The 26,691-nt window shown below is 27.9% G+C and overlaps 2 protein-coding genes, 1 long non-coding RNA gene, 1 other non-coding gene and 2 pseudogenes across 4 annotated transcripts; 3 read left to right on the forward strand and 3 right to left on the reverse strand.

Moving 5' to 3' along the window:
- Nucleotides 1-10: 10 nt before the first annotated feature.
- On the reverse strand, nt 11-6,954 carry LOC132934143 (sodium/potassium-transporting ATPase subunit beta-2-like). Its single transcript, XM_061000409.1, has 7 exons — nt 6,554-6,954; nt 4,356-4,496; nt 4,168-4,281; nt 3,921-4,102; nt 1,429-1,533; nt 1,118-1,286; nt 11-1,038 (listed from the first exon to the last, which is right to left on the reverse strand). Exons 1-7 carry the CDS (start codon nt 6,687-6,689, stop codon nt 932-934), a joined length of 954 nt encoding a protein of 317 aa, XP_060856392.1. The 5' UTR covers nt 6,690-6,954; the 3' UTR covers nt 11-931.
- Nucleotides 6,955-7,075: 121 nt separating this feature from the next.
- Nucleotides 7,076-10,140, forward strand: LOC132934145 (uncharacterized). Its single transcript, XR_009662984.1, has 2 exons — nt 7,076-7,905; nt 8,995-10,140. It is a non-coding gene; the product is annotated as an uncharacterized LOC132934145 (long non-coding RNA).
- A 4,120-nt stretch (nt 10,141-14,260) lies between these two features.
- LOC132937664 (U5 spliceosomal RNA) lies at nt 14,261-14,386 on the forward strand. Its single transcript, XR_009663766.1, has one exon. It is a non-coding gene; the product is annotated as a U5 spliceosomal RNA (small nuclear RNA).
- Nucleotides 14,387-16,053: 1,667 nt separating this feature from the next.
- LOC132937648 (U2 spliceosomal RNA) lies at nt 16,054-16,231 on the reverse strand (annotated as a pseudogene).
- Nucleotides 16,232-18,539: 2,308 nt separating this feature from the next.
- Nucleotides 18,540-20,410, reverse strand: LOC132937234 (uncharacterized; annotated as a pseudogene).
- Nucleotides 20,411-21,403: 993 nt separating this feature from the next.
- On the forward strand, nt 21,404-25,096 carry LOC132935214 (uncharacterized). The gene is made up of 2 exons (XM_061001693.1): nt 21,404-21,456; nt 23,131-25,096. Exon 2 carries the CDS (start codon nt 23,144-23,146, stop codon nt 25,079-25,081), a length of 1,938 nt encoding a protein of 645 aa, XP_060857676.1. The 5' UTR covers nt 21,404-21,456; nt 23,131-23,143; the 3' UTR covers nt 25,082-25,096.
- The last annotated feature ends 1,595 nt before the right edge of the window (nt 25,097-26,691 follow it).

Raw genomic sequence — 26,691 nt, forward strand, 5'->3', positions numbered from 1 at the left:
AAAGTGAATATTAAATCGTAAAATTAGCATGTTTATGTGAATCAGAATATTTAACAAATAAATATTATATTATATGCTATTATGTATTGAGACAATACAATTATTTTTTATTATCAAGTATTTATCATTAATTTATATCACTATAACATATTTAGACACAACAAAATGTATTGTTTCAGATTGGTTAATAACTACCACTGTAAAAAAAACTTTGCTGCATTTAAATTATTTATATTATTTCCATGCATTGAACAATTTTAATTCTAACACTGTTTAGAAAAACATAATTTAATAGAATCAGATCAAATAATTTTCTAACTTGTAGACTTATTGAACACAAATTGTACATTATTATTTATAAGCATACATTAGAATATTTATAATTTGACAACACATATGTAATCGTAAAAAAAAATTACTTATTATTACATATTATGAAAATTGGATGTCAATTATTATTAGTTCGAAAAATGTCCTGTTAAAAAATCAGTCTTCAATATGTATTGGTTTTTGAGTTATGACGAGATACAAAATAATTAATGATATTTAATATTAGTATAAATTGGACGAATCATAAAATATAATATGGTTAAAAACAAAATTATAGTTTAAACACGTCATGATAAAAGTTATAAAATAAAACTAATGAAATAATATAATTAAAACCAATCGATATGTGCATAGTTTGACATGTAAAAGAAAATAATTTATACTTTGTTGATGCAACAATGTTGTAACAAAAAGTTGTAATTTTAGGATTGTTATCCATCTAAACTATGTAAATATTCAATAATTCTAAACAAAGAATTGTTGTTACACCATCGCTGTAATGAATAAACAATATGTCTAATTTTCAACTAATGCAAAAAAATCTTATAACATTGTTTAAAAACAAATTTTGTACCTAAAAATTATAAAAGATGTAGCTATGTTAATCCATCATCAATTCAAAATGCACAGATCCTCTGTTGATGCCATTTTTTTTATGAACAATATTTTTTGCCCAGGCTTTGCACAAAATGTTGATTACAATACTTTCTAAATTCAAATAAATAAAAAAATATTAATATTAGTAATATTGTCTTGTAATATACACAAATACAAAATAAAAACTCACTTGCTGGACTTTTGAAATGAATTGCAACCAAAGGGCTTAGGTATCCTTCAGAGTTTTCGAATGGGAAGAAGTAGCCAGGAAATCCAGGAATGGGCCAATATGCCATTGGCCCAATGAGTTCTTTGTCAGACACAGTTTCTCCTTCACATGATACCCACACAGTTCTCAACTGAAAACAAATCAGAAGTGATATTTATGTAACAATTTTTATTTTATTTTATTATAAAAATAACCCATACTAAATATGCTTTGTAATAAGGCAAGATTTTTGTTATCCACGGATATTTTAACTATACATTAAAAATACTAACCTCCTCTGGATTGGTTATTTTTTTGATGTGGTCTTTCAAACCTTTTGGCATATCATGTGGTAGGTCATTTGGATTATCATAAAATATAGGATTCCAACCATAAATCTAAAAAATAAGATTTTAAAATTTTTTTGATTATTTAACTTAAATTATTAAATCTATTGGTGTAAAACAGAACCATTGGCGCACATACGGGGGTGCCAGGGGGTGCTTAGCACCCCCAAGTCTTAAATTAGCACCCCCATCTTCTATTGTGCAAAAAATATTATTTAAACTGTAATTTTGCGCTTATAAGAATGAGTTTCCAGTTTGTATTGGTATACACTAACGGGACGTAAATATTTTATACATAAATACAGTAATTGGGTAATTGGGTTTGTGAATTGTGATGTTGGTATGAGTGTATGACGGTATATTCCCTATTTTTAATGCATGTTATCTTATCGGCTGTTTTAACACAAGTTTATTTTTAGTATTATTTTATTACTGGAAATTGGAGTACTGAATAGGATTTTGTTTTTGTATAGCGGTGTTATGTATTATTGATATGAATATAATATTATTTAGTTTGATAAATGATAATATTATAGACATTTTCAACCGTCTATTCTTAGTAGTAGTGTAGTAGGTACTATGAATCAAAGATAGTCGATTCTACCTATTAAGTTGTTCAATCGTGTTCTCGAGTCAGTGACAAATGACTACAGTTCTGATATTGACTAATTTTATTTTATTGTTGTTTCCATTTTTCTACATAAATACCAACAATTTATTTGTGCGGTGTAAAGTAGTTTATGTGATTTATATTTAATTTGCGTACGTATATAAAATTACTTACTTAAATAAGTTTAGTATATTTGAATGTAATAAAACAAACAATAAAAACAAAAATAATGAAAGTAGTGAAAATGTGGACGATCCTGACCTATTAATTAGTAAAAATTGTAGTTAATTGATTTAATATTTTGCTGTTATGTATTACTGTTTAGGGGGGTGTGGGGGGCTAAGCCCCCCACGTGTCACTAAGTGCTAAAAAATTTTAGCACTCCCAAGTTTAAGACTGAATGTGCGTCTATGAACAGAACAACTTTTTCATTTGAAGAAAAATTATAGCCAATTGTTGTACAACTTCTAGTAATAAGAAAATTAACTTTAAATTATTATTATCTATATATTTATTTATATTAGCCAAATACCACTTACTCACTCATTCATCGCTACATCTTAAAGACTATAAAACGTACGAACTTGAAATTTAAAACTTGTGGCTCCTCTAATGATTTATAGATGTGCTATAAAAATGATTTTCAAATCTATACATTTTAAAGGGGTGGTCAAACAAGTATCTTTGGTATATGTATATCTTTGAAATTCACGGTGTAAATTGAACATTTTTTTTTGTTTATCAGGTACAAACATGCATTAAATTGTCGCGCTTATGGCTTTGAATAAAGAAACTATGTCTTAAAACCAAATGTTTGTGTGTAGTTTGCATACTCAAAATTATTCAATTGAATTTGATAAAAGTCCCAGAGATTGTTTTAAGAGATGTCAGAAGTGTTTAGAGCACTGTTTCTCAACCTGTGGGTCGCGTATGAATTAAAATTTAACATTTTATACGTTGTGTACAATGTACAATACTTTTACTATTGATTATTAATAAAAAGCTTTATTCTATGCGTGTATATAAAAAATATATATGTAGAGGGGGGGGGGGGGGTCAGTAAAACATAGAGACTAACTTTAGAGAAGTACTTAAAACCGCATTAAAAAATATACCAAGTGCTAAATCCAACCAGCGACTTATGGTTGTCCATCTACGTCAAATTAATTCACAAAGCTAGGTACACAGACGCCGATTTGTCCGTAAACTGAGGTACACTCAAACCAAGATACACCTTATAGCATATACACTATATAGGATTTGCCACCAAAAAAAAACGGCACACGGGAAAGCTGGGAAATTTAGCTAATATAATTATAAAAGTCATATGCCCAAATAATGTTGGTAACCCTATCATGATAAATATAATTTATCAACTCTGTTAGATCCTATTATTAAACTAACAATCATTGATTCAAATTAAAAAATAATTTTCATCCATAGCTAAATAAGAATAGATATAATGCACAAAAAGGTAGAAACAAAATTCACAATTATGAATAAGTTTTTTTTAATTATTCAAATATCAATTTATTTTATTTAAGTCTAAAATCATAACTCAATTAATTTATTTAAATATTTAAATTTGACTATCTCCCAAACAGCAATTTGAAGTCAAAAAATATTATTATAATATTATCATCACAAAATGCTGTCTAGGATAATTGATAATGATTAATGAAAAAATATTGAGAATTTGAGATGTTTAACCAAAGATAATTAAAATATGAGATGGACGATTTCTACTATAAACCAGCTTTAGGTTAATAATAAGTTCTAAACATTATTTGAACAATATAATTTCCCTTACAACTTTTGGATATCTTACTTTATTTAGTTTAAGAAAAATACAAGGTCCTTGACGATGAAAATTGAACCGATTTTCTTCTGTGCAAGAATTGAATGCCTTCACATCAATATCACAGACCTTTCCTTTTCCAGGAGGTTTATCATAATTGCAAGTTGCAATATTTTGACCTCTTCCTGGTGTCAAACCCGGTTTTTTGTACACTAAACCATTTGAAAATAAAATAAAATTAATAAATTAACATAATATTTAGTAAAAATAATTTTACCATCTAAAAATTTGACGAGTCTTTCTGTCCACACTGAATAATCTTGAACAGATTTACTATTTATATGAATCAAAGTGCTATGAGTTTCATTGGACATAGGTCTAAATCCCAAACCTATAGAAAACATACACAACATAATATTAATATTTTACTACTTGGATAAAAGAATTTAGATTTTATGAAAGTACCTGGATTTGTTCCAATTAGTGAATGTTCAAGTTGTCTAGTCGGAGTACGTGGATCAAGAGTTTGGAAGAAAAACCATAAAACTACTCCAAACATAGCGACAAGTGTTAAATAAAACGCTGTATAAAATAATCCAATTTTGGCTGAAATGTAAAAAAACAACAATTAAAATTACATTTTACTAAACTCTATTCATATTAGAAGGAGCCTTGGCGGCCAAATTGTGCACAATGGTGTGGCTTTAATATATGGCAGGTGTACAGATAGTTTACTCGGTTGAGGCAACAAACGGGTGTTGCCTGAATCGCTGCACGACAAAAACTGGTTGTGGCCAAGGTTCTTTCTTAACATGAATTAAGTTATTAATAATTTTTTGATATTTTATGAAATTAATATTTAATTATCAGTAAGTTTAGATCATGTATTTTTTTAAGTTCTCTTCTTTCATGTATTCTTAGATAGAAATTTGTTTCATGATGTCTAGGTTCAAATATCAAAATTTTATTCAGTATAAAAGTGCATCTTTTGACTTTTTCTCTGGTTTTCAATACAAAATAAAAAAAAAGAAGGTGGACTCTGATATTCAGTTAGTTGTAAAGCATGTTGTTGTAATGGATATACTAATGTATTATATTTGAATTCAATGTATACGAAAAACGATTCTGACTGGAGATATTATGCTTTATGTCTTTTGTTATTTATTGACTGTAAAATACTTTATAATTTTACTATACGAAAATATAATTACTTATTAGTACAACCTATTTACCAAGAAAATGGGTAGGGCTTTAATAGGGCTTGGAATTTATGGTGGTTGTATAATATTGATGTATTTTTTATTAACAGACCAATCTAGAAATCTGAGGTATACAATGACAATTGAAAATCAAAAATTTTAAATGCATATTTTGCATACCTACTTTGTCAATTTTAGGGATATTTCTTAATTTTCATACACATATTATGCATATTTAATATATTTTTTTAAATAATTGGACCATTTCTTTTATAAGCTATGTATTTTAATAATAATATTGAATGTAAAACGCAATATTATTTAATGTAGGTATTTTTTGTTATCGACGCAGACCGTAGTTGTCTATTAAATTAATGAAAACGGTGCGATATGCATTTAATCTCAATCACTCTACTATTCCTATTTACTATCTTTTAGAATATATATTTTTTATCAGTTTAAATGTCAAAATGGCAAACAGTTTTCTGCCATATTTTAAATATTATATATTTATTTTTCCATATTTTATATTTCTTTTATTGCAAATTAATAATAACATAAAATGGTTTGTAAATTTGAAATTTTTCATCCATATTTTGCAATTTTTTAGTGCATATTTACAAGCATATTTTCCCCTTTTTAGCTCCTATAACTTCCAAGTCCTAGTTATAAATTATCAACGACGGATGACGGTAGGGTCATCCAAATACATAAAGCTCTCTGTAGAGTGTTCAGTGTTGGTTGTGTGGTGGTGCAACTTTCACTAGTAAAAAGAACTAACACGCCTGAATAGCAATTTTATTTTTGAACAAATCATGTTTTTAAAATGCAATAAACAAATGTTTGATTCATATTATTTATTTCAGAACTAAATAAAATTTTTTTTGTTGTTGTATCTATTTGAAGATAGTTTAAAATACTTTACTATAATATTATAATATATGCGTACCCCTAGGAAGGTTGCAAATCGGACCACTATATCATTGAATATTTACATTTAATTTTTGTACTAAATTTTTTTCGAGATTTTTTTGAATACTAAATGAAATATTGACAAAGCACTGGTTATAAAACTATGTTTGCTTATTTATTTTAAACATGGAAGGTTTTGATCCACATAAATTTGTGTATTTTATCTATTCCAATTAAAATTAGCGATCCATTAATCCCTGTATTGACAATACCTTAGGTTAGATATTATTGATACCATTCATAAGTTTCATATTACCTACCAGCTACCATTTTTCCATATAACTTAATAAAATGCCTATCAAACCTTCATCACTCTATACCAGGATTTCAATTATTCGTGCAAGCCAAAACACATCGTAGAACGATGGTACATTTGAACCGATTGAATGTTATACGCCATCGAACGTATCAATGCCGTAACATAGAACGACACACAATATAATGTATTTTTGCAATCAAAAGATGTAAAAGAGAAAAAGAGACTGCTCTTACCCCAACTGGACGGCGTGCGGCCAAATATTTCTCCGGTGTCTTTGTCGTAGGCGTACATCACGAACTTCTTTGACAGCGTCAATTTGCGTTTGTCCGTGTCTAAACCGATAAACGTCGTCTTGCTGCCGTAGTTCATTTTCGTTTCGTCGATGAACAGACTAAAATACCTAACTAACTGAAAAAATCCTAATAACTACTCACGGAAAAAAATTTCAATCAACGAACAGTCACTGCCTCGGCGATAACGGCAGGTTAAAAGTGAACACTAAATAACAAAAATAATGATAATAATTTGAATTTGTATTATTCGCTTGCAAACGAACACTCATTCAGACTTCAGCGGAAACACACCTGCTGACCCGCCCAAAATCGTATTGTTCGCAAATACCGCACCAATTACCGATAAATGATAATAATAACAACAACAACAACAACAACTAATTATTATCGTCTTCGGAGGTGTGGCAATGCGGCCGGCAGTCGCGGTTGGTGCCAAACGTCACTACGTCACCAACGGTCAGTAGCCCGCTCAAAAAGTTCACGTGATCGTGAGCATTTCTTTAGAAAAAAATGTCAAGTTTAGAGGGGGCAAAGTGGGTGACCACTTTTTTGATGTACGATAGGTGTCGAGTGTCCTCGTCATTGGCGCAAGTCACTGTTACGTATGCGTACAATTTTAATTCAATATTTCAATAATAAATCATTGCATACGAAAAACGATTGTGATCGTAATCCGTAGATGGTCTGTCGACTGCCAGCCTATATTACTATTTATATTTTTTTATACATATTTTGTATTGCTATTAAAGTAATTTATTTTACTGTTCGTAACACCACAGAATAAGACAATAACACGGTAGTAAAAACGGTTAAGTCATTAACTATGGGATCAAGTCGTTTTCAAGTAAACTTCATGACTGATTAAAATATGTTTCCAGTAGTTTTATCCGATTACTCGGTACCACGAATTAAGATATCTTAATTTGTGCTCGGTACAATATTAAATTAGCAGATGGCAGATCTTTATTTTGGTAGAAAACTCGGCTATTATCAATTTTTGGAACACAAATATATAATAATATGTCGTTTCGTTTTATACTTTTTAAATTATTATCATCGATATCGTTTATGTTGCTATCTGTAGTTGTAATTAGTAAATACCACGGCTTTAGATAACACAAAATATACTCAAATATCCACAAATATAATTTATAAGTCAATAACGCAAAAACGCAATATTATTAATTTAAACTACTTATGTAATTTTGTTTTGGTCATAAGCTCATAACTCATAACTTATAATGACATGAAGAACTAAGTTTCTTGTCCATGAACATTATCAAACTTTTAAGGTAAGACGCTAAGTTTATTACATATTCATTATACAAAGTAGAATTTTAGTAGGTACATCTTTAAAAGCATCAAATCAACGATGTTTCTCTTAAGTAATAGTTGTCTTGGTCATTAGAATCTAGAAAATAATTTTCAGAAAAAAAATCCCCAAATCTATACCTCACCAATATTATAATTTAATATTTATAATATTAATATATTATAAAAAATATATAAAAATAATAATAATACTAATATTTTAGTCAGTATAAGACAAAGTTAGCTCTAAGTTGTGGAAGTTGTTATATAAAGCTGTCAAAAAAAATAAAAAAAATAAAAATATAAAATTTGAATGATAATTATAATATCATGGTCAGTCAGTTATAAAAAAAGTTAATCAATTTGGTTGCACATAAAATTAAAATAATAATAACAACAACAAAAGAGCTCGTCTTGGTGTCAGCTGGATTGGACGCTGCAGTAGGAAATGACGCTGCAGTGGTTAATAAATCATATTTGTATTATTAAGCATATTATAATATTTATCATTATATGACATTTTAGTTTATTTATATATATATATATATATATATTAATGTCATTCACACACACACAACTGACAATAGATTTAGAAGATTTAGTTGAAATCTATAGACGTGTTAAACATTTAATTCACATCAATATGATTTTGTTGCTAATTATTTTAGTACATTTTTATTTCCATGTAATAGCCAATGGGTCTTTAAGATAGAATCTTAAGATACCTGCTTTTTAAGTGGTTTCATATAATCAATTTAAATGAATTTTCAAATTTTAGATATATATAAATACTAATTAAGGGTAACTTACAAGTGATCTCATGTCAGTACCATTGTTGGTTGGTAGCGAGATTTGGCTATATAAAATAAATTTGTGAAACCAACACCGGACTCTTTAAAAGAAAAACGAACTTCTTCAAAGCAAGAGTGCAAGACAATGCTCAGAATTTAAATCTCTATTTGTCTCCTAATGGTTATTGATGTTTAGTGGATTTAGATAAATTGTATTTTATTAAATTTATTTATGCCTAAAATTAAATACAAAATTATTCATGTCTGTAATTTTTCCAGGTTGTAAAAGGACGCTCAGTGTTATGGACATCTCACACATTTTCTGTCAGATTTAGCCAATGGTAAAGTCATACTACCTTTAGAAAGCGGTAACAATATAGATGCGGTTTCATATTGTATGACCATGTGCTCAAAAGCTTTATTTGAAGATCCTGTAGCAAGCCATGACTCTACGGACTAGTATTTTATATTATAATCCTTTAATTGATTCTACAGACTACTAACTGGACCATCCTAATTTAACCTATAAACTAAAATATAATTCATATAAGTAACATCTGACATTCAAATGTACTAATTGAACCACTAATGACAGTAATGGACTGTACATTTATACATACCTTGCACAATGTATAAACTATAATCCCATTCATAGGTAACATTTTGGCAAACCAGTTGCCTTTCTAATAATATTTCATCTCTACGAAAACAACCACTCACAAATGACCTCACCCAAAGACACCTGCAAAATCCATGTGCCGACCATATCAAATGAGCCAACATCGAATATAGGAGGGCTTGGAACACTGCATATACAAATGTACCATAGCCGTTCTTAGCCACATACACTTTCATACGATTACTACATGAATTATATTACTAGAATAAACAACTATTTCTTTTATTATTCAAATTGACTACAAACTTATACAAATCATCATCTTTTGGATCCCTAACGGGGCCGCAGGTAACAATCCTCTTAGTAGTTAACGTACAAAAATATTATTGGTCGTGTTTTAACTCTAAGTATTTCAATTACGAGAGAATAAGTAAACACTCATTTACTGTTAATGATTAAATGTCTTCAATAGTTATAGTTATATTGTTGATAAATTTAGTTATAAATGTATAATACTTTAGATAATTTTTGTAATTAAGTGTCATGGTTTTTAAGTAATTATATATAATTTTTATGTTTATTGTCTAATAGTGTTGTATTTTTTTTTAACATATGTTGTTCAATTTTCAATATCCTTACTGATTTCACTGTTGAATATAACACTAGTTTCTAAATAATATTATTATACATTTATAAGCAATTTAAAGTTTACTGTTATATCAAAAACTATTCATTTATAATATGTTGTAACAATGCAAACATTTTGAGGAATATGATAATAAAAATTTTATTTTGTCTTACAAATACGAAAAAATACTGAAATAACTATTTTATTATTAATTGTAAAAGATATTAACAGAATTTCTGAACCGCAATCTTTTGAAAATTAATTTTTGTAATTCAATAGATAAAAATTAATGGTAAATTTATTCAGTATCCGTAGAAATAATATCCTTTATTATATACATATTCACATTATTGATGATACAAATTTATAGCTAATGAATCTTAAAATCAATTTTGATCCAATTATTTTTGTTTATGTCAAAAGTTAAAAACAGTTATGTAATCATTTTTTAAATATAATATTAAAAAAAATATTTAATTTTTATTATCACCATTTTTAGAATGTGGAATTTTATGCAATTGTATATTTTTGGATATTGTTACTAATTTTTAAAAATTGTTATAGGCTATAGCTTCAAGTTAATGATATATCATTTTTTAGCATAGTATTTCGCATATTTTGACAATATAATAAAAATATTTTAGTATTAATTGCAAATTAAAATGATAATTAAATTATAGACAATTTTCCAAACCTAATACAGTTGTAAAATAATATTTTAAGACACTTTTTTAGAAAATTCCAATAATACATTTTGGGCTAAAATAATATTGTGAAATAAATACTCAAATAATATGATTATAATATTAAAGAAGCTGGTAAGTGGATGTCGCTCTGCTGTACAGTAGATTACAAGTTGGTCACTGACCACTGTAATGGATGGTGTTAAATTTGAATTCAATGATATAATATCATTGTATAAGAAAAACGATTATGAGTGAAAATGGTCAGTCAGCATATGATATTACCAAGTATATTTGGTGATATTATTATACCTAAAAATCTGAGCTGGTCTATCTTAATTGCTAATCAGTAGCTGGTTTGTGGTCCCATAGAACAAGTTCGTACTTAAGTAGTGGGCGGACTATATATAGAACAGTAGACGATTTTTAGCGAGTTGTGAAGTTTGAATTTTAATGATTTACCTACGTCTGACGAAATGGAGGATTTTAAGGACTTGGCAGCAAATATTTTGTATATTTTGTTCGGGGAATAAATTTTGTGAAAGCTGGAAACCAAGGTCTTGAACCGAATCAAAAGTAATAATAGGAATACCATAAACTGTGGTTTATCAGTAGGCCCCGGATTTTGATGCCCTAAAAACAAATGAAAAAAAGGTGGGTAAGTGGATGTCGCTCTGCTGTACAGTAGGTTACAAGTGGGTCACTGTATTGGATGGTGTTAAATTTGAATTCAATAATATATAATATCATTGTATAAGAAAAACGATTCTGAGCGAAAACGGTCAGTCAGCCTATTATATTACCAAGTATATTTGATGATATTATTGTGAATAAAGTAATTTATATATTTACCTATTACATGGAACCTTGATTTAAATTTTCAATCCTCAACTATAAAAGTTGAAAATTTTATAAATTTTTAACTACAAAATAATTATTAAATTTTAAATTTGATTAATTTCGTCGAAATTCGAACTTTAAATGCTTATAAAAAAAAATTGTGCCTTTGTATTTTAAATATTTTTGAACTGCTATTGTAACAATATATCAGGAATTACATAAAATATTATTGATATTTATAGAAAAAAAAACTAAAAAATTGAAAACTGACAATGTCCGTAAACAGCTCGAAAAGAGTCAAAATACTTTCAAATTTGTATGGTGTATAGAAAATGAAAATATATACATCCAGTAAAATTGTCATGTATCTACAATTATTCGTATTTGAATAATAATAAAATAACAAAACCGCAAAACCCCTACATGAGAAATCGAGTGAATATTCAATATTGTAAAAATATGAATTTCAAATGCTCATAAAAGTTTAGTTTGATTTGTTTCTAGACATTTTTTTTTTTGATAAAGGTAGACAAACTTATGAGAAATCTTGTATTACATTTTCAAATCTTAGATTTAAAAAGAAAAAATTTTATGAATTCTCAACTCAAAATAATTTGATAATATTCGTGATTTTTCCGTATTTTATTAAGATTTGAACTTTAAATGCTTATAAATAAAAATTGTGACTAAGGATTTTTAATATTTTTCAAATGTCATTGTAATAATATAGTAGGAGTCTTGTATTAAATTTTCAAGCTTTTTTACCCAACAAATAAAGTTTTATTGAAATTCGTAGAAAAAAACTATCAAAATTGGAAACAGAAAATGTTCCTAAACAGATCAAAACAAATTAAAATATTTTAAACATTTTATCATATATAGAAAATGCAAATGTAAACGACCAGTTAAAATTTGTTTTAGAGGTATCTCAAAAACCAAAATCGATTTTGTGGAAAACTGAATTTGCGTAGAAAATCCCTTTTTTTCTTAATTTTTGTTGTTTTTTGTAAATTTTTATAATGGATAAATTAAACAACGCTTAAAAATAGTCAATATTTATTTTATTTTTTTATTGAAAACTATGCATGATTTACACGCTCATTTACACACTAACACGATGAACCTAATAAACTAAATAATAATGGCAATTACCTATAGTACTTGAAATCCTTTCCTACAATATTAATTACATTATAAGTAGAACGTTTTGACGTACAAAGGAAACAACACGTTATGTAAAAAAAGTTTCAGGTATGATAGATATTGGATATTATACTACACATATAAAATAATATAAGAATTATTAAGAAATATGGTAATATTATTATTTATTAGTATAGGACTTTAAGAATAGGAAATGAGTAATAATAATATTTATAGAATAAAATTTCAAATTGATAAATAGAAAAGTACCTAATGGAATAAATCTATAAATTTATTATGTTTTAATAAAGTATAACTTGTGGTACAATATAGAGGTTTAGAGCAAAATAACTTTATCAGGTACTGGAAATTTCCCATGTAGGTTCACTCTTTATGTTTAACTATTTTGTGTTATTGTTTGATTGAACAAAATGTAGTCTGTTGACAGTCACGACTCCAAACCTAACCAATGTGTTAATTGTTACTTATTTGTTAGTGTTACAAACTAATAATCTTTCATCTTGGACCTTGGTGTTAATTTTTAGGAATAGAAATGTTTTAATCATATAAAAGTGGTAAAAATTAGAGTTTTGAAGGATATACTTATATAAACTTAAGCACAATGCCACAGTGGTGAACGTTATTTAAAAATAAATTACTCATAATATATATCTGAAATTATAGTAAAGGTTTTAAATCTATTAATACTTTTTGAATTGTTCTTTTTATCGTTTTTTTTTCGTGTTCTTTATTTCCTTGGTCGTTTTTACTGATTACCAAAAAGGCAAAAAATATATAATATAGCGGTGGCACGACCGTGTATTGTGTATCTACAAATACAGTATAATATCATCTCGAAACACTGAAGCAGGAGTTGAGAAAATGTTGGTGTTTTCATTCAAACGGGATGACTAATTATCTATTGAATCAAATGAATGCTTAGGTAATATAAAAAAGAAACTGTGCAGATAATTCTTTTGCAAAAAATATTTTACATTGTGCGATTCGGTATGCAATTTAATATCTACCTAATAAGTAATAAATAATAACTTATTTAGTATAATTCAATAGTTTCAATAATATTCTGTAAAACTATACTTATATAATATATTATAAAATAGGTCGAAAATTAGTCGAAATGAGAATTATTTTACGGATCAAAAACAAAAACCAAGTATCAACTAGATTAAATGTTTACACGTACTTCCGATCGTGCCACCACCACAGGAAAACAATAAACAACGGACACAAACGATTATTTTGTCATGATTTTATAACTATGTATAGTAATATCATTGATTATAATGGTATTTATAATCAATGGCTCGATCATTCATCGAAAAACCGTTCATGCTCCGGTGTTTCGGAAAACAGCCAATAGATGGCGTTCGCGAGCACGGTTGTTTAGCCAACTCGTTTAGACGCCGGTCGCCAAGCGTTTCAGCCGCGCCACTATCACAAGTTTTCGCGGTCGACTGTCGCACTGATGTCAAAAGTTTACACCGGTCCGGACGCGCACAGACACCACCGAAGCTCTCTAACCAGGAAAACGGTATTGTGTGAACACCAGCCCACTGCACAGCGTCGTGACCGGGCCGATTGTATATAAGGAACCAAACACCAGATAAACGACAACTCCGGTTCCCTTTTAAATCGTAAAAATCTTTCGCCTTTTACTAAAGATTTCCGTGGAGGGGAGCATTCCAAGGAGTCTAGTAATTTAATTTTTATAAGTGCCTGACCTTTTCTGGTCGGGCTTCTTAAGCGTCATTGCAATTTTAATAATTTACATATTCTGAACCATTTCTGACGGTATACATTTATATAGGTATATATATCACAACATTTTGTCATGGGTATATAATATATTATATATATTATGTCGTAATGCTTATTGTTAGCGACGTGTACACAGTATAGCCCTCAAAAAGTAAATTTTATATCTACAATATACGCGCTCGCCGCTCACTGTAATATTTGCATAAAAACAAATTAAAAGAATGTGTCAAATACTCAAATATCAATTGTCAATAGAGTTATTTATTTAACTATTAAAAACATTGTATTATATTGATAATATCGCAAATTTTTTTAAAACGTTTAATAATACATTTAAACAAGTTAGGAAAGCTCATTTTCGAGCTTTTTAAAATTCCCGATATCTAAACGTATTTTAATACAAATCAATTAACTATAATTTTAAGAACCTACAATTTAAAAAGAATTTGGTGATAAATAAATTAATATCGTAATATCAACAATTGTAACTATGTACTTTTATAATTAACGGACACAAAGGGGATAAAGGTGTTCTAAATTTGTGTTATACATAAACGAAAAACATAACTTAGATAAAAGCGGGTAAGTGGATGTCGCTCTGCTGTACAGTAAGATACAAGTGGGTCAATGTATAATGGATTGTATTAAACTTGAATTCAATGATAATATAATGTACCTAACATTGTATAAGAAAAACGATTCTGAGCGGAGACGGTTTGTCAGTCTGAATATTTTATATTGTAATTATTTGTTATAGCATGTAAGTTGAATTAATATTATAATATCATAATTTGTTATTCGTTTCTATGATAATTGGTGATAAACAAAGCGTTAGAGATTAAAATCCCGTTTTTAGCGGTTTTTCGTAATTTGTCGGTGGTTTTTCCCTTGGCATTAAACTCTCTAAAGACCTCTCTAAAGTACCATCTTGATCCAATTTGCTAAAAGGTTAGGTCATTTACCTGATAATAATATAATGTATCTATTATATATTTATAATTTATATATATATGAATATGGTTATAATATATATCTATTATCTATTAACAAATCTATTATCAGGTCTACGGATAAGATACTATATGTTTAAACTTTAAATCGAAGCACTCCTTCTAGTATACATTTTGTTTACAGGATAAAAAAAAATAAAACCATTGAAAATCATAATATTGCAATGAGTATCTATTATCTTTATCGTTCTTTTTCTTCGTGTTCTTTATTTCCTTGGTCGTTTTTACTGATTACCAAAAAGGCAAAAATATAAATTATAGCGGTGGCACGACAGTGTATTGTGTATCTACAAATACGGTATAATTTTATCTTGAAACACTGAAGCAGGAGTTGAGAAAATGTTGGTGTTTTCATTCAAACAGGATGATTAATTATCTATTGAATCAAATTAATGCTTAGGGAATGTAAAAAAGAAACTGTGCAGATAATTCTTTTGTAAAAAATCATTTTTATTGTGCGATTCGGTATGAAATTATCAAAAGAGACGTGCAAACTATTTAAGGCACCCGGTGTCAACATAATTTTGTAAACAAAAATACGCTCTACGGGAATAATGATCTTACTCTGTAAATCAACCAAGTTTGATAAATTTTGAATTTCGAATTTCTAAATTTAGTATAACTATGATCACTTATATTATGTAGGCCATTCCCGGTGGTAGTGCAATACCGGGTCAACCCGAGGTAGAGCAGGAGCGAGCCCCAAAATCTCCACCAATTTTCAAAAATTTATGTGATAATATTGAATATATGAATGATATCCGATTTGATCATAGATGAAATATAATTTAGTATATTTAATCTATGATACGATACACAACATCACTGAGGTATCTTAAAGATAAACGCAATTTTAAGACGATAGCAGTTTCAAATTTGAGCGTGTTCGAAAAAGCAAAATTTTCAATTTTCAAAAAATCGCATTTAGAAAAACGGTTGTATACGTCAATAATTTGATGTTTTAGACCTCGTCTGTCATCAATAAATTCATTAAAAAAATATGATTTAATAGATTAATCGTCAACAATCCGATCAAACAAATGGTACAACTCAATAGCGCCATCTAACATCATTGAAAAACGGACGTACACGCCGAATATTAATTTTGATTGTGCGTAATGCGACGTTGTGCCGTGAGATACGGCGGCACTTTGACTTTTGTGTATCGATAGCGCCCTCTCGTAGCCAGGCAATCGTCCTATGTCTGTACAATTTATTTGTCGGAATGTTGAAGACGGACATTTTGTATCGCATATCATTGTACATTTTATCAGATACAATTTTTCAATTTACTTTTTCAAACCCGATTCTCCTGGAATAGAATATTATAATTTATTATGCACAGATTTACATGGAATTTTTGTAATTTTTCAACGAAATATATTATAATATTGGACAGGCGTGGAATATGGAACCACGAGGAGGGGTTTTTACGCCCCTCACCAAATTCCTAAAAATAGGTTTGTATTATGGTGTAATATGTTTATATGTATATTACTTGAAATCGAAGCATTCCTTCTAGTATAAATTTTGTATACAGGATAAAAAAAAAATTTAAAAAAATAAACACTATTGTAAAATCATAATATTGCAATGAGTATCTATTTCCCGATTTATTTTATATCAAAATGGATTTTACAAATATATTTTTACAAAAATACTTTTAATATCTAGGTCCTAAGTATTATGACCTATGAAAATATTCAAAACACATTTGGTGAAATTTTCGAATATTTTTATAAAAGCTATGAAAAATAATTTTTATCTTCCCTTTTTTGAAAGGACTGAATGGACTGACCTCAACCTCTTTACGTTAGATATAGGAATAGTTGGTTCGTCTAGCTAACCAGCGCGCGGCGGTAAAAGTAAATTATCACACATGATTGTTGACCAACTGTACTTAAGAGGCCGTCCTGGTAGCAAAATTCGGCCGTAAAAACATGCTTTCGTACTTCAAGTTTTCCTCAGCTCTCATTAGTCGTAGAAACATAATTTTTGCACCAAAATAAACGTGAGAAGTTCTTCTAGATTTTGTCGTTCCAGATTTTCGAATTTTTAATTTAAACCGATTATATTTGCATTTGAAATTTAACAAAATTTTTAAATTTTTAAAAAATCTTTTAAAATTCACAAAAAAAGATATCAAAAATCTGGAACGACAAAATCTATAAGAACTTCTCACGTTTATATTGGTGCAAAAATTATGTTTCTACGACTACCCAAAGCTGAGAAAAACTTGAAGTACGAAAGCATGTTTTCGGCGGAAAAATTATAAATTTACGGCCGGCATGTGGTGCGCTCTGCTGACTTTAGCGGCAGCGTTCAGGAATAGTGTTCATACCACCGCCCCCGAGCGGCTGTATCCATACCGCACCATAGGTCAACTAGTTTTCATATCGCGACCGACTCGTCGTTTATAAATAGTCGGTTCGAACACAATAATGTTGATTACAGAATTGTTGTTTATTATTTTCATTATACCCATATCGAAGTTTATATTTCGTATAATAGTATTCTGCTCACCGTATTTTACACTAATTAAAAATCTTTCGTCATAAAATTGTTATAAATCGTTTAAAAAAATTACGATTTAAATAATTATTTTTTTCATTTTGTAGACAATTTGAAGATAAACTTATTTTTTTTAACGTTGACCAAACAAATATGAAATTTAAATCTGTATAACAAAAAAACCTTACATACATGCAATTAAATAAAAAGCTGTTGAATAAAATTACCAGAGTAATTAATAATGTACGACGTAATTCGATAACTTATATAAATTATAGCAATTCGTCATTTTAATCCCTAGACCCTAATCATATGAATTATTTTTATAAAGCAGTCAAATACTGTAATTATTTATAATTAGTAAACAGTACATATAATATAACAGATGATTATATTTTATTTATTTATTTATTGATAGTAAATTAATATATAAACGGATTGAACGTAATTCAAAATATGATAAAACAAATTACATTATCACATAATTACAGTTATTAGAGTAGTTTTTCAGACTATTATCATAATTTGATAGTCGGAATTTGTCACAATTACATATTATATAAAGTATGATAGTATATCATTGTATACTAATTATTGTAGTTGACATTTAGAAAAAGTTTCAATTTTTTTTTTCATTGATGTAATTTTGCTTATGCTGTTTTTGCTGTTTTGCTTTTATATTTTCCAAAATATGCTGAGGATCTAAAATGTCGTCTATCAACAGCCTCTTTCCGTACTGGGGATTGACTATTTCTGGAAGTAAGCATTCTGTATAAAATCTGAAAATATAATTGCATATGATTATATAATTACATAAAATTAAATTACTATAATTTAAAAATTAAAGTTCAATTACATTTTTAACTTTTCAATCATTTTGTCTTGCCAGAAAGCATCATCGAAAGTAATTATTTGTATTTCTATCCAACTTGCCGAATAAACGACGAAATAACAAAAATTTCGTTTTGAAATTCGCATTTGTCCCTGAACTTGATAATAGTAACTATGATCCACTTTTAATTCCATTTTACCGTTTTCACTGAGACGACAGAATGATAACTGAAATTAAATATTATAATTAGAACATTTGGAGCGATAAATGTATTGATTTATAACGAAGTGTGTTTTTTTTAATTTATTGTGTCTATCCACATAATAAATAATCGTAATAATGCTTTGATTTTCAAATACGAAAATTCTTGATAGTTTTCAAAAGTTTCGTGAAAAACAGAAAAAAATTTAATAAAAATTGGACTTTTTACACCATGGTAAATCCATGGTATATTTATTAATCTATTAGCATTATCTATACACTATGACATTTTCATATTATCTTGACACTTTTGAAGCTACTCATAGGTATAAGAAAATTTAATTCGTATTATTTTGTTTTTAAATTATTGGAGATGTGTAATTAAAAAAAATAGTTGAGCGTAAATTCTTAATAATATTTTATGAGTTTCTGGAGTTCAAATTTTGACAAATTAATTTCCTATATTAAACTTATAAAATACTCAATTAGCTATAAGAAATGAAAATTTAAAACAAGGTTTCTCATAATTAGTTTATATTGTTAGTCTGTAAGAAATAAGTTTAAAAATTACATACAGTAGATATATATATTTTTTTTTATAATTATTTTAAACGAAATTACTAATTATATATTATAACGGAGAATAACGGTTTTCTTAAATTCATTTACGTGGAAATCTGAAACTTTTAAGTATAATATCAAGTTAAATGTTATCAGAGAATCATTTTTTGTTCACATAATACACTTACTTTTTTACTGTCTATAGCTTCTAAAAATGTTTTAGTGTCTTTTACTCCAAATGGACATTTAATTTCAACTATAAAATCATCATTGACAAGACCGTCTATAAAATATAAAAAAATAAATTAGTAATATTTATTGAATTAGTGATATAGGTAATATAGTTTACCAGGAGAAGCTGCTAAATAAGGAAAATCTTCATCAATAATAAGTCCACATTGATTCACTTTACAATTTAATTTTTTTTCCAAAGCGACGATAGCTTGTTGTTCGGTGGCTTTACCATAATCTGTTGCTTTCGAAGAAAATGTTCTATATATTATACTATAAACAGTATTTTTGCATGACGTAGTTGGCCGAAGTTTACAAACGCAGCCAAAATTTGACGCCGTGAGCCGATTTCTGCGTTCAATGTGCCAAATTTGAGAGTTTGCTTGTTCCCTTGTTTGTTCTTCAATGGCTAACCGTTCACGTCTGTCCAACTTCAATGCATTTATAAAATTTTCTTTTGTTTTTTCTAATACTTCCTTTGAAATATTATCGTCCGGTAATGGTTCAGCTAAACCATAATGTTGATCCGGGCCTTTATTACACCTTTTTTTCTAGATTTCCGGAGAAAAGAAGTTTTTTAGATTTTGGTTGGCATCTTTTTTTTTCACTAGTTTTAAGGAATTTTTTTCCTATTTCTCCTATAGAAAAAATATGCATTTTGTGTAAATATTTCGTATAAATAACATTATAACAATATAACAATATCTTATACCTACCCAATACGTATAATAAATGTAATTAATAATACCATTATTATTATGTTAGGTAGATTATATGATTATTTCACTTTTAATAAAATTATTTATGTTTTATTCAAATACTTGTTTTGGTTGCGTATTCCAAATAGGCACCTCATTCGTGAACTCAGATTTTTTTTATTTGATGGCTTCCTTGATTTATAAATTTTTTTATTTTCTGATGGATCCATTTTACGTTAAAAAATACGAGTACGTAATAAAACAAAAGTTTAGTGAAAAAAATTAAGTTTAAAATACGACGAAATAATAATATTATAACGCATGCAGTGGCTTATACTTTTCGGTTACAAGCACATGCTAAGATTAATACCAAACTAAAGAAATGTTTGTAATAAAACGACAAACATCATTCTTTACATGGCATACTAATCATTTAATAATTTAGACTTGCGATAACAGCAACTAATTATTATACATAAATTAAATGTGTACTCTGTTCTTTCATCATACTGGAAACATGACATATTATATTATTGACATTTATTTATGATGCGATTGCCAACGAACAGCATTTAATTTTTATTTACAATGATTATACGAATATGTTTAGTTTGTACAGATTATTTTTTTAAAAATGCACATTATGAACCCATAAGTTTAGTTATCTGTAAAACATTAGGTTATTACAGCAATCAGGTAATATGCCCAAATTAAATTCATAATTTCAGTGATTCAAGCAATTATCATAAAAAATATTAATACGACGTCGTTAGACTACATTGAATCATTTTCAATAATATTATAATATAAAATGATGTAACGTATTAGTGTTAAATATCGTTTGATACTATAAATTATCATTTCAATAAATATTTAATTATACATGATGATATATAAATATGACTGCAGCAGTTCTTAGTGTCGTTAGTGTTCTTTCAAAATTTGAGCTCAACATTGAATCCACGTCGTTTTATAATAAAAACAAACAGAAACACTAAAAATAAGGTAAGATATTTTATACTTGTATTATAATGCAGTGGCTATTTTTTCTGATTTTGTGTAGTGCACATTTTAGATTCTGATCGGAGCGATAAATGTATTGATTTTACAATGTTGTGTTTTTTTTTTTGTGTGTGTGTACACGATAAGTTGTCGAAATAATGCTTCTATTTTCAAACTCAGTAGCTTTTCTGGTTGGAAAGTGAATCTATTTGATGCATTGGGGATTTTTTGAATTCAAAAGCACCAAGAAAAACCAAAAAAAAAAATTAAGGAAAAACGGGAATTTTTACGCAAAATCAATTTTTTAAAAATCGATTTTAGATATTGTAACTCTAAAACAAATTATCGTAAAAACATGAAATTTTCACAAAATGTTTATAGTAACATCTTTTATAAATGATACAATTTTCAAAACTTTTAAAGTTATTTATAGACATTTAAAATTTTCAATCTTTTTAGTTTTTTTTTCTATAAATGACAATACATTTTTATTCGTTGGTAAAAAAGCATCAAAATTTAATACATGGCTTCTAATATATTGTCACAACAGTAGTTAAAAAATATTAAAAATACATAGTCACAATTTTTTTTTTAATAAGCATTGAAAGTTCGAATTTTGACAAAATACGTAAAAATCACGTAAATTTGCAATTTATTTTGAGTTAGAAATTCATGAAATATTTTCTTTTTAAATCTAAGGTTTGAAAATTCTAAACAAGATTCTTCATGAGTTTGTCTTTGTACTTTTATCAAATAAAAAATGTCTACTGGAAAGTCAAATTAAATTTTTATGAGCATTTGAATTACAATATTAGATATTCACTCAATTTCTGTTGTACCGATATTCTTATTTTTATGTTATAACAGGCATGTTTTTTTTTATAACCATTTAAAGTTCAAATTTTGACAAAATTTATTTAATTGAAAATTTACAAATTCTTTAGTTGTTAAAAATTTATGAAGTATTTAACTTTTATAGCTAAGCGTTGAAAATTTGAAACAAGGTTCCACGTAACATAATAATTATAATTAATTATTAATCTAATTTGATTAATTTGGAATTTATTTTATAGGTACCTATTTTTTTTAAAAATAATAACAATAAAATTAATATTGTATAAAATATCCTAGACTGTCAACTTGTCTCCGATCAGAATCGTTTTTGGTATACAATGATATTATATTATTGAATTCAAATTTAATACCATCCATTACAGTAACCCATTTGTAACATACTGTACAGCAGAGCGACATCCACTTACTTACCCGCTTTTTTTTAATTAGAATTTGTAATTCCCCTTCAAATAACAAAAAACACATTACAATTTTCATAACTCGAAATTTGTAGTAAGTCAAATTATTTTTTTTTCCCGTGAGCTTTAAGTTACCGAGAGTACATTGTAATAGCATTTTCTATACATGATAAAATTTTCAAAATATTTTTATTTGTTTTAACTCGATTATTCTCGATAATATATAATAATTATAATTTTTATCAAAATTCTAACTTCAGACGCTCGTGAAGCTCATTCTGAATTTTATGAAATTTGAAATTAATATTTGTTATGTTTTTCAATAAAATAAATTCACAGCCCTGGTTATAACATTTTTTTTATACTTTGAATATTTATTACTTAAAATTGTGTATAATAATCATATTCTGTTATTATTATTTAGGTAATCAGTCAATATGTATTTTAACCAAGTACTATTTGTAGTCATTGCAAACATCATAAATTTCACTCTCGGATTTATTGCGTACGATTGTGGAGGGTCGAATCTAAATATCACTTCATTTGACAGCCTGGAAGTAGAAAAATGTGATATTCCAATACCAACAGAAACGCAACAGATACAACGAATACAATTATTACAAAAAATTGAAACATATCCAGTTATTTTTAAATCGTGTTTAATATCTGTGGATTATTTTATAACGAGATGCTCGGCGTTTGAAGATGCGCAAGTGGTGGAGGGCGGATACTTTTCTGACATTATCGAACTAGGAAGTGCTCGATGTTCAGAGGTTCATCAGAAACAATCCTATACTTTTCCACTAAGAAGTGTAGTTACAGACTTAAAAATCAACGAAACAACATATGTTTCAAATACAATGGTAGGGTCACTAGATAAGTATGGCAATTGTAAAGGCGAACATTTTAAATCAAATAAAGGGGAATGGGAAAACGTCGTTGTCCAAGCAAAATTTAAAATATTGTTATCTGAAGGTATGGCAACAGCGAACACCAAAGATAACATTCTTATACTTCCAACAGGTACAAAACTTAAATTATCAGATAATTACGGCATTGATGCTTTTAAAGGTGAAACCATCTGGTCAAACAATAACATGAACTGCGAAGAACACGATTTCAGTGTCCTATATGATGGACCAGCGTCATTAGTTACGTCAAATACTATTGATGAAATTTCAAAGACATACACTTATATCGTGGAGACTGACAAAATAGTCTTTGCTTTAAAAAAAGTCAAAAAAACGTTTGCCTGCACAGGAATTCCAGTTATTCAGACTGAACATATGCAGTTATTAATTTTAACAGAACCTACATTTTTAAATTATTTTACACGAACAACTATAACTACTCAAAACACTGATTTGTTAGCCTACATAAATACAAAATTTGTTTATGTCGAAAATTTCTTTAAATCAACAATTACATCGTTGTATAACGATATAATACTAAAACAATGTGAGCTAGAAAGAAAATTACTAGAGCAACGACTCACATTAGCGTCTTCTAGTCTTTCGGAGTTTGCGTATTTAATGGGCGGTGGACCAGGGTTTACGGCAATAAAAGTCAGTGAAATTATTTACTTGATAAAATGCAAAAAAGTTAACGTAGAAATATCACAAAAAAATAATTGTTTTAATGAACTGCCGGTGTTATACAATAACAAAACATTATTTATGGCTCCCAAAACACATATTTTACAAAAATTTGGAACACAGGTAGACTGCAATGTACTTCTACCACCTGCATTCGAATTGGGCGGTGATTGGTTTGCCATTCTACCAAATATACAGGAAATTAAGAAACCACAAAAGCTTAAGCCAGCTACGTCCTGGACATGGTCGTACAAAAATCCGGATTTCCTAATGAATGCCGGTATATATACACAGGACACAATGAAAGCTTTTCAACAGCATATATTGTTCCCGCAAGAAGTGAAAGCTGCTACGAATAATATAATCAGACAATCTATGGGATATGATACGACTAACCAAGGTCTGCAATTCAAATATTTGATAGACGAAAACACGATCGGGAAAATGGTAGAAGATAAGTTATTTAAATTGTGGGGTTGGTTTACGACAGTTGGAACTTTTGTGTCTGGGCTAATGGGAATATTCTTTGTTGTAAAATTAATATTAACAATTGTTGACACAGGTATTAATATTACTTTTTTATATCAAACCTTTGGGTGGAGTACAAAACTTCTGGCAGGATTATTTTCTAGCATTACCCATAATTTAATACTCCGGTCTCATAAGCATAAATTCATGAAAAACCAAGAGTTTGATGAAGACTCTTTGGAAAGAAAAAATGTTCAGCGTTATACTAATAAAACCAATATTTACCCAAATATTCCGTTTGAAATGGTTTAAAATCACTAAAATTAAAAAATTAAAAAATATTTGTACCCATTTTTATTTAAAAAATAAGTTATGAAAATATTTGTATCATATGTATTTAATAATATATTAAATTATTTATTTTGTATACAAATTAATTTTTATGAGTGTAAATATTGTTACGGATGATTTTTTTTATTACAACGTAAAATAAATACGTAAAATGTTAATTGCATAATTTGTATTATGCAATTTTGTATTATATTTTATTTTATTATTATATATATATATATATATAACTATGCCCTTTTTACATAGATAATATCATGTAAATATTATGACATTTCATAAAATAAAAGCATAGGCGAATTATAATATTATAGTATTATAATATTATAATATTATAGTTCGTCAGTTATCCATTATCTATGAACACTAGCATTAATTTAAGTGGTCAATTATAATAAATTGTCATTAATCCAAATGTTGTGTTTCAATTATTTGTTATATATCAGTACATGTGTTCTGTACATTTGAAGATACATACATAATTTAATTTTAATTTATATACATTATATGAACAATGAACATGTTTAGTTTATACAGATTATTTTTTTACATATGTACTGCAAATTGCAATAATATAAATAATTATAGTTATAATTAAAGGTATTTATTTACTAAATATTATGTGCAACAATCAACTTTATATTTTATGTAGGTATTATGTTTAAAATTAAAATAAGTAAATAACATCAATATTTACTAATCAAAACTATTTAAAATGTTGCTAAATGCTAATATTTATTTAGGAGATTAAATTATCGTACAAAAATTGCTTCATGTCACTTATAAGTTACAACGTAAAATACGCAACACTTTTACTAAAAAATCTATTTAATCGTAATGACAAATTAATATTTTACATGTATTTTAAAAAAGTAATTGGGTTAGAAATATAAATCGAGTTATGGTGTATAATAATTTGTATGCTTAATTTATTGGTTAAAATTTCTAAGTAAACAGGAGCTTTAATTAATAAATAGGGCGCGGCTCGTGATTTAGCAGCCACGTTTCACGCGCCAGTATACATATAAGAAATGCACGGGTGACAATTTATGCTACGACTCCAAACAACCTGAACGACGGTCTGTGTAATAATAATGTACCTCTCCCGCGTCACTACGCGCGGACCGCGTCGCGTAGACTATGGGCGTGGTTACAGACTGCCGCGACGGCGGCGATACGGCGCACAACGCCATCTCTTGAGCGTTGTATGTTTTTCACTTTTACCAGGATGGCCTCTTAACGCAAATCTGGAACATCACACTGACCGTTATGATACTATTTAATATTAGCGTAAATACTAAATACTAAATAAGAACTACTGTGATTACTGATTTGTAAATAAATAATTAATTTTGCAATAAAAATGCGTGCGAATATACGTACTTACGTACCAGGTTTGTTATTTTTGTTCAGTTTCGGACAAATGATTGCGACGGCGACAGGTCATAACGATTACCGCATATATTTCTGTTACATGTATTCTCATCGTCCGCTGTCGCAATGTTTCTGTAACTTTTCCACAATGTTACATATTAAGAACCAACTGGGTAAAAAACAAATTGTTACGCAACGCG

This window comes from Metopolophium dirhodum, chromosome 1, assembly GCF_019925205.1.
Source record: "Metopolophium dirhodum isolate CAU chromosome 1, ASM1992520v1, whole genome shotgun sequence".
NCBI lineage: Eukaryota > Metazoa > Arthropoda > Insecta > Hemiptera > Aphididae > Metopolophium > Metopolophium dirhodum.

What these genes read in the sequence shown, in the direction of transcription:
- LOC132935214 (XM_061001693.1), top strand. Translation starts at nt 23,144, where the DNA reads ATGTATTTTAACCAAGTACTATTTGTAGTCATTGCAAACATCATAAAT.
- LOC132934143 (XM_061000409.1), bottom strand. Translation starts at nt 6,689, where the DNA reads ATGAACTACGGCAGCAAGACGACGTTTATCGGTTTAGACACGGACAAA. An exon ending in AAATAACCAATCCAGAGGAG is followed by an intron (nt 1,287 to 1,428) that starts GTTAGTATTTTT and finishes ATTTGTTTTCAG; the next exon opens with TTGAGAACTGTGTGGGTATC. An exon ending in TCATTTCAAAAGTCCAGCAA is followed by an intron (nt 1,039 to 1,117) that starts GTGAGTTTTTAT and finishes ATTTGAATTTAG; the next exon opens with AAAGTATTGTAATCAACATT.